The sequence below is a fragment of the Branchiostoma lanceolatum genome, chromosome 6 (genome assembly GCF_035083965.1).
Source record: "Branchiostoma lanceolatum isolate klBraLanc5 chromosome 6, klBraLanc5.hap2, whole genome shotgun sequence".
Taxonomy (NCBI): Eukaryota; Metazoa; Chordata; class Leptocardii; order Amphioxiformes; family Branchiostomatidae; genus Branchiostoma; species Branchiostoma lanceolatum.
In genome coordinates, this window is record NC_089727.1 from 7,982,704 (window position 1) to 7,995,275 (window position 12,572).

Genomic DNA, 12,572 nt, shown 5'->3' on the forward strand with positions numbered 1-12,572 from the left:
CATTTATTATAGACTGACCAGACAAGTGGTCAATTCAAGGGGGAGTATCTAAAAATTGCCAATCACTTTTCTCCACATGGATGCCATAAATTGGATGGCAGATGTTGTATGAAAATTGATAATCCTAAAATCTGTAACGGCCATCCCCCGGTGTCAACCGAGTTGTTCCCAGCTTAATGATCTATCAGCTGCCTTTAGATAAATGGACGAGATAACGAGAATGGAAAATGGCAACTTACTGTGAGATGGGCGAAGAAACATTTCAGATAACAGATGGCATTCTGAGGGAGTAAGGGGTCAGAAATAATGAGAGATGCGTTTGATTGGGAGACTCTTGACGTCAGTGGGATCTGTTCTGTGTGCACGCTTTGTTGCTCCCTTTAATTTGCAACAAGACTTAGTGTTTCTATGGGGGCGGTAGCTTAAGTTTATATGTTGGGCATGGGCACTGTAAACTTCAATTAACTGCTACATGATCGTATAGGGGAGTGGGTGATAACAGGTAACAATGTTTGAACTTACAGTTTATCTAGATTAACAAACTTTTAAAAGAAGCAGACAAATTTTGGTTTACGTAACACAAAAAATGGAGCCCAGCACCTGAACAATGTATACAATGTACTTTTTCAGAATAAAAAAAAAAAAAAAAAAAATTGGTACGGTCAACACCAAAACTGATATTTGATATCTGAACAAGAAATCAATGTACATGTAATTGTCATACTAAATTGAGGAAAAGCATGATTCTTGCAAGTAGCTAGTACATCATGTTGGGTACCCAATTTTTTCTTTTCTGTGCACCTTAATCTTAAGGTTATTGCTGCCCCAGTCCACCTATCCCCGAAAATGACCTTTTTGAGTCCCGCATTGTCAAGAATTCTGTACCTGCACTTACCTTTGGGTTGTGCACAGAATTAATGTTTCATTTATTAGCTAAACTTTGTTGTTATCATTTCTTAAAAAGATTGAATACAGTGGCAGAATTTCCTTTTCAAGCTTTGAAGTCATTGATATTTTTGAGAACTCTGTAACTGTACTACTTTTGGGTTGTGCACGTAATAAACGTTGAGAATTTGACCACCAGGAACCATTCATTAGGCAATTGTTCTGAGAGCATGCTTCCCAGGTGCCAGGTGGGGCCATAATGCAATCAGTCAGTATCGATCTAACGGCCCTTTTTGAGTGATGAGGCGGTGTGGGGGTGCTGTTACAGCTAAGCTATCACAACACTTCACGTACTAATGAGATTTTCATTTACACATCTGGGTGACATAAAAACGATACAGACAGTGGAACAGAGAAACGGGTTAAAATTATGGCTGAGGATACTGAATACCACGAAATGCATAACAATTATAGTGTTATGGTTAAGAATATTTCTACCCTCTTGAAATTATATCAGTTGGAGATGAAATTATTTTTTTCAGACACAGACATTGAGATTTTCCTTTTATACATCTGGGTGACATAAAAACGATACAGACAGTGGAACAGAGAGAAAAGTTAAACTTATGGCCGATGATATTGAACATATATATATATAACTAGATGCATAACAATTATTTTGTTATGGTTAAGAATATCAAATTTCTACCCTCTTGAAATTATACCCGTTTGAGATGAAATTATTATTTTTAGACGCCGACATTGAGGTTTTTATTTATACAACAGTTACTGTCCGGGTGACATAAAAATATCAGTAACAGGGAAACAAGATAAACTCATGGTTGATATTGAACATCTGATTAATGCACTTTTCTAGCAGAGTGTTTGGAAAATATCTTTGAAATATATGTATCAGTTCAAGATGTGTATGCATTTCTTCTGAAAATGACATCTTTATGCCAGCATAGGAGCTTTGTGCAAAGCAGGATATATTGAATGACTTTTCTAGTTATAAAACTTTAGAATATTTCCACCTCCTTGTAATAGGAATTCAAGTTCAGAAGATTACAGTAATATATATCATTCATTGTAAAAACAACATAATGATTGTAGCATGCAGGAAGGAAGGGTACTTATGGCTGATATTGTGTATACTATTGGATATCACTAAAAATGGACTATTCTAGCAGAGTGTTTAGAATAATTCCAGCTCTATGAATTATCAGGTCAAGATGAAGTTGAAGCATTATTTTTCAGAAAATGACGTCTTTATTGCCAAAAACAGCATCATAACAAGTAGGGCACACATAAGATTCAAGACGCATCAATTAGTCATGACCTGTGAGCGCGGGAACTTCCCGACGTGACTTTTGTGCCCAGCCCCCCTCCAGTCGACATCTTTATTGGCGGCCGTGATGTACGGTTATGTGTGTGTAGTGGCCTGGAAATATCCCACGCCTTGGGCGCAACATTTGACTACCTGACATTTTCACTGATTCCTTCCTTATCGCTGTGTTGCAGGATGAGGCAAAGGCAGTGAAGGGGAGAATTCCGAATCTCCGAGATACGACCGACGAAGCAAGCAGGGTGACGTCCTCCTACGCCTGACGACCTGATTGGAGAAGAAGGCACAGGCAAGGCAGCTAGCCTTTATGTAAACAAGAGAAGGAACAGTTTGTATTGAGATACGACCAATGTACCCGGGCCTGAAGCAAGAAATGGTGCCGTGCTCCTACGGCTGACAACCTGATTGGAGAAGAAGGCACAAGCAAGGTGCTTGTCTTTGGTAAACAAGAAAAGGAACAGTTTCTTTTGACTGGACCGGACTTGTATATGGGGAGAATGCCGAATCTCTGACATACGACCAATGTACCCGGGTCTGAAGCAAGAAAGGGTGACTCTTCAACTAACTGACTAATTGGAAAAGCCACAAGCAAAGGGTGCATGCCTTTGATGTAAACCAGAGGAGTTTCCATTCACTGGACCAGACTTGTATATGCAGACAGATTCAACAGATCAGGAATTTCATTTGCTACAGGAAAGCAGTTACCATTGACTGAGGAAGACATCTGTATAGCCGAAGCACCTCTTGAAGCCGTTATGGGAAGTGTTCAGGATGTTTTGTGATTTCAGCACGGGAAGCAAAACTGGAAATTGCTGAAGACGGCATATTTCTGATTTCTTCCACGGCTGCAGGAAATTTGTGCGGGGGACTATAAATCTGCCGTGCGCTGTGTCTCTTTATCTGTGAATACGATCTCCCTGTAACCACATCAGGCGGGAGGAATGGATGGCTCAGCGACTTGGAACTGCCGGTAGATTTATAACTCTGCTCTGCGAGGGGCTTTTGGATGCATGCGGAGCTGTATTCAGAGGGAGCGTCTTGACGTCAGACGGTCAGGAGTCAGGCAAAGCCTCCACCCCGGCAGGTGGCAGATTTAGGAGGCACCCACTGAGACAGGGATAGGGCAATTTGCGCAGCTACAATTTTCTTCCCAAGACGTTTTTATATGCATGAATTTCTTGCAACGTGTTGCAGTCTGTGCAGCCACGGCTATGTCTGAACGTTGCGTAAATCTGTCACCGTACTAAATGGACCTTTTCATATTGAATCACAGAATGTTCTTGACAGCGCATTCGTCTTATGTGTGGTGATGAAGGACTGATAGCCTCCAGGAAGACAGTCGGAGACGCGTCGCATTTTTTGTCTGAACAGTGTGGGCATACGTCTCCTGAAGTGGCTCTCTGAAGCACTGACTGACAACATGGCGTTCCACCTGTGTGTAACAATTTTCCTCGCCGCGTACGTGACAGTCGCCGATGCCTGCCCGTCAAGCTGTACGTGTGATCCCGTATGGAAAGCCGTGGACTGCTCTCACAGGAAATTCCTCTCCATTCCGGATGGAATCCCAGCCGACACGACCATGCTCCACCTCGAGGAGAACAGTTTCCAACAGGTGAATCAAAGCGAGTTCGCTAACTACACAAGGCTCCAAACCCTGTACCTGTATAACAACAACATTTCCAACATCGAAACCGGCGCCTTCGTGGAACTCGAGCATCTCAGCACTCTAAGACTTTTCACCAACCACCTGTCCACCCTTGAGAACGGAATGTTTCATGGACTCACTAACCTATCCTTACTGGACCTCAGTAGGAACAGAATCCTCACAATCCCCGATGACGTATTTTCAAGCCTGCAGAATTTGGAGGTCTTGCACCTCTGGGATAACCAGATTATCTTTGTGTCACTCAACGCCTTCAGGGGGCTCGACAACCTTCACCACTTGACCTTAGATGGTAATAACCTCACAGCGGTACCGACCCAGAGCTTCCAGACCGTCCCAAAGCTTGAGACGTTACAGATTCTTAATCTCCCCGTCACCAGCCTTCCTGCTTACGCCTTCAAGAGTCTTCCACACCTGAAGGCTCTGCACATAGGGGACTGGCCCCGTCTGGAGTTCCTGTCACCAGAGGCGTTCGACGGCTTGGATCTCACCTACCTGTCTCTTTACAGATGCAACTTGCAGAGCCTTCCCTTTGAAGGGATACGCAGGCAGTGGGGGCTGAAACAACTGCTACTCTACGACAACCCGATCGCTAACCTCCGACCCAATCAGTTCTACAATATGAGCCAACTGGAGGAGCTCTACCTCAACGATATGCTACTGGATGTCCTTGACAGCGACATATTCAAAGACTTGACAAGCCTGATCAAACTGGACATGTCCAGCAACTACTTCAAGAGCATACCCCCCACCCTCTTCCGCAAGCTACGACGGTTGGAATACTTGGATCTGTCATTCAACCAGCTGTCGTACCTGCCCCAACAGGCCTTCCAAACGCTACACTCGTTACGGACAGTTCGTTTGGGCGAGAACCCTCTACAGTGCGACTGTGACTTGAAGTGGCTGAAGGTTTGGGAGGGCAAGTTCACCACAAAGGAGATCGCAGCAACCTGTTCTCGCCCGCTGAAGCTACACGGATTGGAGCTGAAGAACTTGAACGCGTCCAACTTCATCTGCGAGCTGCCCTATATAACCGGGTACTCGAAAGACGTGTGGGCGAAGGAGGGAGAGGATGTCATGCTGGAATGTAAAGCAACGGGCTTCCCGCAGCCACGGATCTCATGGGTCACCCCGGACGGTCTCCACTTGGACCCGGACTCCAAGTACGATGGCAAACTAAAGGTGTCCAACGAAATCGTCTTGTACATCCAGAACGTGACGGACGCGGACGAAGGCGAGTACATGTGCCTCGCGAACAACAAGGGCGGAAGCGACAAAGTCAAGATCACGTTGACTGTCGGGGAGTATCCGTTCAAGCCGTCCGTTCTCCCGCAAGTGGCGGACATGCAGCCTCGCGTGGAGGACCACACAAGAGTCATGATGTCACGGACTCAGCAGAAAAGGAAGAAGGCCAATCCCGCTCTCGTTGCCGGGGTGATCATCGCGGCCGCCGTGCTGATTGGCCTGGTGTTTGTGCTTGTGTGGATTGTCAGGAAAGCGCCCATAGACAGGGGGTTGGCGCTGCGGGGATCCACGTCCGAGGAGATGAGAATGCTGCCAAGCAGGGATCAGACGAACGAGAACGTGGCTCTCAGTTTCATCGAAACAATAGCATGACACAGGAAAGTGGACTATCACAACTGACATGTCATTGTCAGATGGGAAAAGTTCCTGTATGTATGGAATTATACATCTGTTGAGAGGCCATGGCAAAATCGTGACATGAAAGGGAGGCAATACAGTATGCATGCTATTCAAGAGTTTGGAAAAGGGCCAATTTGAATTGGCTAGCTGAAATGTGCAGACACTGACTGAAATGTACATACCACTGTAAGAAAAGTGCATGAAGCTGTCTTGTTGCAAGACAATATTGTACTTTATGGCTTTTTAAGGAAGCCAATGTCTAACATTGTTATGTCATTTGTATCTGTTAATTAGCTAGCTATAGTAAGTCATACCTGTTGGTAACACTGTATTGTGTAAAGATAAGTCAGTGACATACAATGTAATAGGAAGCCAACAAAACTGGTAGAAAATGTTGCCGTAAAGCATACAAATTCTGGCAAGTACGGTGGCATGGAAAGCCTTAGTACTACATTGCAGCAAGTCAGAGCCTTCTATAGCTCACTGTACATTTAGATTGTTCAGAACGACCAAAAATTGGACACTCATACTGTGTTTACTGATAAGAGTTTACTAGATGAATGCATTTTTTGGACTCACAGCTTGAAACTACAATATACTGTGCATTAAGCTGACGTGTGAAGAAAGATGGTCTGTCACAGTAAGTAAATTGATATGCTACCGTAACAGTATGTTCTATTTACAAGATCAGGTCACAGTTGACATCTGCAGACGGATAAAAATAGGGTCAGTGCTGGGCAAAGTTCTCGGCCAGTGGTGACATGACTTATGGTGTCTTACATGTGACTTTTGCGTTATATCTGTGCTGTAAGTGCTCCCATATATCTGACAGAAATACTCAATGGGAAGGTTTTTGGACATACATTAACTGTGTTGGCTATAGTATGAGAAGACTGTTATATGAGATATACAAGATTCTTAGGAGACAGTCTTATGTGTTTAACTCTGTGAGAGAAAGTGTTTACGCCTTCAAACTGCATGCGGTCTGGATTCGGGACGGAAAACTCTTCCAGATAACCAGAACGAATCGTCAGTCAGCGTCCTGAACGTTTGATTCAATGAAGTGACACTGACCCCGCAACATGCCTGCGAATGCATTACGGCCTGCCAAACACGCAGTACAAGTGACAGTTGCAAATGTAAAAGCCTCGGGCGAGGGCGAAGCCAGGTCAACGTCAATTTACGGCCTTCAGACAGATCAATACCCATCCACCATCCATCAATCAATCAATCCTGGAGAGTTACTGGGGAAGCTCCGACTGTCAAAACATTGGAGGACTGCGAATCAGGTAGCCTGTGTTAAACAATCTCTCGCTATTGGGGACTTTTTGGGACCCTCCCTCTCCTTCTAGGGGGCCCCGGTTGACTGGGCAAGATTTTGTTAGGTCAGCGAATCAGCTTTCCTGAATCAATTACAATGTATCTACAATGTAGTAATGTGCATATGAAGACTTGCACTTAAGGCAGAATCACGATTGATGATCTGTGTAAAGAAATTGCACAACTTAAGTGATGACACCGTGCTATCTTGTCTTGTACCAAGTAAACTGTAACATGCTCTACTCTTTTGTCCATTTAACTGCAAACTGTGTTTTAGAAAGAAACTTGCCCATCTGGAATGAGGCATTTTGTAATAAGGATTCCGTGTTTTGTTGACGAACCTTGATAATCGTTTACAACTGTGGTGACTATATACAGCAACAAGAAATCTTGTGATCTTGTGCAAATTGTAAAATCATGCTGAAGACAGTATCATAATGGTGATTTGAATGAATGTAGTTAACTGTACTGCCTGTTGTAGTAATCATGATACAAAACAGAAATTTTGTCAAACATTCATTCCATGATGGTACTCACTAACAACAATGTTGCGATTTAGTTTATAAAAACTTTCTTTACTGAGATTCAATATTTGTGAAAGATTATATTAGCCAATTAAAATCATAATGTTCTGACTGCAAAAGAGTTGGTAGCAAAGATTATACAGACTGTACCATTAAATGATTTGTGGAGGAGGTTGACTTTTAGTTTATTCATCATTACAATGACATATGATCACTACACTGTATTTTCACTCTACAATTACAAATCTTTGTAATACTCTTCCTACTGTTATGACATTCTTATGAATGTGAGATCATCGTACAGGCTGAAAAATGTTTTGAGAAATCATACGTAATCTTATTCAGTATTCTCCGCATGTACCCCCATCTTAATGCGTAGATCAGGCAAAATGTCATCTTTGATAACAGTTTTTCATGCAGTTCATTTGACGGCAGACATTGATTAGAAGTTGTTGGATTAAAAAATCAATAAATGATGGTGTTTCGTACAAATCCGCAGATTTGACCTCGTTGTCGGGTGACCTGTGACCTCCAGCGCAACTGTTTCCTAATTGTCAAAATGTTATTTAATCAAATAAATGGACTGAATAATAAAGGATGAATACGTGTTCCAGAATATTTCCAGTCTCGTTACTGCCTTTGGGGAAATGCCGCTACGCTGCTATTAAACGGAATGACGAATTCATCTAGGAGCGGTAATTTCTAGGACGCACATAGTGTTGCTGAGGGATGGACTGAATTCTTCTTTTGTCTTCAAACTGAACTGCCTTTTTCTGTCTTTGATATGAAAGGTGGGCAAAAAGGGGGCCCATATACTAGTAAATATGCTTAAAAGTTAATGGCCTGCCCAAAGGTGTTTATGGTGACATAACGCCTGGTCAGTGACCTATAACCACCAAATGAACCACCGAGTGAGCGAAGCGAGTATAACATCAACATTATCATCACCAAACCAATTCAAACTGACACCGACATTATCAAAAAGCTGAAATTCCATCATTTCCATAAGTGCGCATTATTGGCCAATAATATAAATGCACAGCTATTCTAACTTCTTTTTCATCAACCCATGCATAATGATGTTATGGCTGTATGATCAATTGGAATGAAGGCTTGAGATTGGTCCATATACTGAAGGTACAGCATGGCTTTTTGGAAACTGGAAATTACAAGAATCTGTTTTTAGCAGTAAAACATGAGCTTATGATTATGAAGTTACCCAAAAACAGCCTACAAAATAATGTTTGGTTGAGGTTGTATGAGGACACCATTTCTCTAAAACTAGTTCAGGAGGTGCAGAGTTACAAATGTAATACCTGGTGGCAATCATCAATAATGAAGTATTTATATATCAGGAGACCCCAGGGAAGGCATCAGCAACTACATGTACACCATAATGAGGAACCTCATCGAGTTAACAGCAATCGCTTCATACCTTCAGGCCATCTGTACGGTCTAATCTTGACAGTTATGTAATATTATCAGAGATTTCACATTTCTGCTAAGCGACAGCTTCGTAATAAGTCAAGAAAAATGAAAGCTCAGTCGTAGTGAGAAAATCGATATTGAAACACTTTTAAGATACTGTAATACTGTCTTATTTTGTGGTAGAAGTTGAAAAAAGGAGACTGTTTCAGTGTTTGTGGTGTTTCAAGATTGCAATAACTGTCGAAAAATATCTCAGTAACGCAATACAACACGCAAGCATATGTTTGCGCTATTCGCACCGCTTTCTACAAAAAATGTGCAAACAAAAGACAACTGCATAATTATATTTCTTGATTTACAGTAGAAGTACATGTAGTAGCCAAGAGATGTCTGCTCAAATCAAGCTTGTTTCTAAAAACAAGAGTGGCAGGAAATTGCAGCATACATGCAAAAATACGTCGCACTTGTGACGCTGTTTGCTGCAATGATGAACTGGCTGTCAGTGAGACGATCATTTAGAGTAAAAGATTTGCGTCATATCCGTCTCTTCTAAGTAGCCCGTGATCTATAATACGCCGGCAGCTTTAACCCATACATATTCAGCGTAGCGAAAGCCATTATTTTTACGACTCCACTCAAGGACAAACTAGGCCGTGGTTTATGGTCGAACGTAGAAAAGATCGCTATTCAAGGACATTTTGATCATTTCTACGTAAATGCAATACAAATCCAAGGTTAGGACTGTTATCAAAAAATGCCCCCGGGGGCATGGTTGTTGTAACTATAATGGAAAATTCGATCTAGGCTCATATAGGTATGGTGCCAGTAGTGCATCACTGAATGATGTGCGTTGATCTATACGGTACAAGATTCCATGTTGCATACGGTGTCTAATAACAGATGTGACCACGAGATTGACAATTTTCCCAGTGGGAAATCCTGAAGCTTACCATTAAAGGACATTGTGGAAGCAAGACCTCGGTCACCTTAGAGCAAGGTCTATGGTGCCCTTCTTGTTACTACTAGTACTACAGGCCTGGAAAACATCAATATCACCATGCTACTATAAATCTTGAAACTTTAACGGTACTTTCCTTTTCATTGTTTTCGTGGTGACGTCTCTACAGCGAATTCAAGACACCGCAAATATGCATTTCCAAAACCACCAAAGAATTTAGAGTAGCCTGTGTTATACAATCTCACGCTACCAGGGGCTGATTGGTCCTCCACCCCAAGAGCTTGTGGCCATACACCTCTAACTCAAGAGAACCATTCCTATTGCAGGATCTACCAATAGGAGGCTTCGAACTCCAGATTCTCAATCGCTTTAAAAATCAGCCCAATAGGAGCTCAGGAATTTCTGTCACTATGGAAACCAGTCATCACAGCCTCCCACAGGTCATGATAACAGAAAGTTCTCAGTCTGACAATGATTGGTCCATGTCAACACGTATGCATAACAGGATTAAGTTGTTCCCAGTTCTCTAACTTTCAGAAGTGTTGTCCATCTTCTAGGGGCCTGACCAATGGAAGAGCTGTAGCTACAATTGTGATTTTACAGTTTTCTGGATGGAAACTGAGAGGTTCCCTACCTGTGCAGTTGGTCTGAGAAGGACATGGTGGCTCTCGTAGGTTTTACTGTTTGCCGTTCTTCTGAAGTCTCGTACTTCAGCTATTACACAGCCGTTATAGAAGACATTTGCCTGGGGGTATACATGTAGAAACAGGTTAAGAAATTGAATATAAAGAATACAGAATATAAAAAGGCATTTTTGAAAGACATGCAGCATACACAATCACAGAACATAACTATGGTTAACATACAAAAAGTACATATTACACAAAAATTACAAAAAAAGGAGACAAACAGTTTGATAAAAAATGTACTTTTGAAAACTATATATACTGTTACAGTATCAAATACAACAACGAGGAAAAGCATGACCAATAGATGCACAGTAACATCTTCAATATCCAGGTCAGTACAACATGCTTAATATACAGTATGCATGTTGGAGAAATTCATGCTAAAACTGCCTAACTAATCTATCGCTATCTTGGACAATGCAGAACAAGGACTAACTCCTCAAGTAGTCATCTTTCTAACGCAATACCCTATCTAAGGGACAGGTGCATTTCTCTTACCTGGGATCTCTCCAACAAGTCCACAAGGATAGGAGGTAGCTGAGAAAGGAGAGATGCAAGAAGAATCTTTTTTATGTGGAATAACATTAATGAACATGGGATTGTAAATTCTATAGACATATGACAAAACTATCAATCATAAAGCTCATTAAGCTTGAAGCAAAACTACATGTACCTACATGTACTATTGAAATTAAAATTTTCTGGAATTTTTGGTGACATCTTTATTTCAGAAAATGTAAATTACCAAAAGGCGTGTCATGACAGTCATATAAAAATCATTTTCAAAAAAGCTATGTTAACCTTCTCCCAGCTGCCTAACTCTGTAACCAATAGGGAATGGGGTGCCAAACAGCTACTTCAAATAGGTAGAAAAAACCCCACTTATCTTCATTTATTTATTCATTTATCTATCTATTTATGTATGCTACATTATACACCATCTTAGCATAAACAAATAAATTAATAAATAAAAAAGGACTCCCGTATAACAAGTAAGTTACCTCTTCTGTGTCCAGATAGTCCAGCAAGTCAGACTCTTCATACGGCAGCTTTATCGTTTCTGAGTCTGAAATGGGAGTCAGACAATCATCAGAAATATCCAAAACCTTACCAGTCATACACTAACTTCATATCATTGATCATTACAATAAAAAAAGTCAAACAACTCTATAAGCAGAGTTATATGTACCTGTAAAGTCTTAATATTCATTCACAATCTGTATGTTTTAATATTTGTGATTGGAAAAACAGTTACTGATCTATCTCAAACTTTCAAACTGCATAAAGATTTAATTTGATACGTTGATGAAGGTTAGACATCCAGGTAGTACTAATAAGATACTGTAAGTCTACTTAGATCCGCGGTATAATTAGATCCGCGGAATCCGCGGCAACCTCTGCGCCGCGAATCAATTTCCCCGCGGATATGTTTATCGTACTTTTGCCCCCCTCCCCACATTTACGAGTGAGCTCGACTTCAGGGAAAAGCGACACATAAACAATGCACGCGATTGTGTAAAACATGACAAACTTTTACACAGTGCATACGTGTAAACAAGTGATATTACATATGATTCGCAGAAGTTTGGCCGAGCGGCGTCGCTACTCCCGACCGCTACACACATGCAGTAGTAATTTACCGAGAAATCAGAAAATAATTATCGAGATACACGCCACAATTTGGGCTTTGCATTGTTGTTACGGGCTTGGGGACGCCGTCTGCCGTTGTACAATCACACTCTTTTGTTTCTTGCTATTGTTATGCTTGCAAACAATCGATATAGGTGCCTCTGACATACGTTGATCTCATTAAAAACCTGTTTTTCAAGAAAGCGAGCAAAAATACGTAAAGAAAAACAGGATTTTCACCCGAGCATTTGAGTCCCTACGCTGTGATTTGCCGCCATTTGCCGTCATTTGTGGTCGTATTCGGTGGAGAATCTATTCCTTTATTTTTTTCCCCGTGAAAATTCTGCTTACGTAGCGTAGATGACTCGTATTTTACGCCGTGATTTTACTTCAAAATACGGCGCGCTAGGGTAGCGGCAGGGCCGGGCTGGGCCGCCATCTTTGTTTACTCATGTTTACCGCTTGTTCAAAGCGCTGATTGGTTCGC

General features: G+C 41.7%; 2 protein-coding genes across 2 annotated transcripts in view; one reads left to right on the forward strand and one right to left on the reverse strand.

The window, feature by feature from the left end:
- Window positions 1-7,997, forward strand: part of LOC136436385 (leucine-rich repeat and immunoglobulin-like domain-containing nogo receptor-interacting protein 1) — a 29,967-nt gene extending 21,970 nt beyond the window's left edge. The window contains exon 2 of the mRNA XM_066430327.1: window positions 2,407-7,997. Coding sequence (XP_066286424.1) covers window positions 3,651-5,510 — 1,860 coding nt within the window. The 5' untranslated portion in view covers window positions 2,407-3,650 and the 3' untranslated portion in view covers window positions 5,511-7,997. The remainder of the gene's footprint in view (window positions 1-2,406) is intronic.
- Window positions 1-12,572, reverse strand: part of LOC136436386 (transcription factor SPT20 homolog) — a 112,148-nt gene that overhangs the window by 93,544 nt on the left and 6,032 nt on the right. The window contains exons 6-8 of the mRNA XM_066430328.1: window positions 11,458-11,522; window positions 10,955-10,993; window positions 10,402-10,512 (exon numbers count right to left, since the gene is read on the reverse strand). Of these exons, the coding sequence (XP_066286425.1) occupies window positions 10,402-10,512; window positions 10,955-10,993; window positions 11,458-11,522 (215 nt within the window). The remainder of the gene's footprint in view (window positions 1-10,401; window positions 10,513-10,954; window positions 10,994-11,457; window positions 11,523-12,572) is intronic.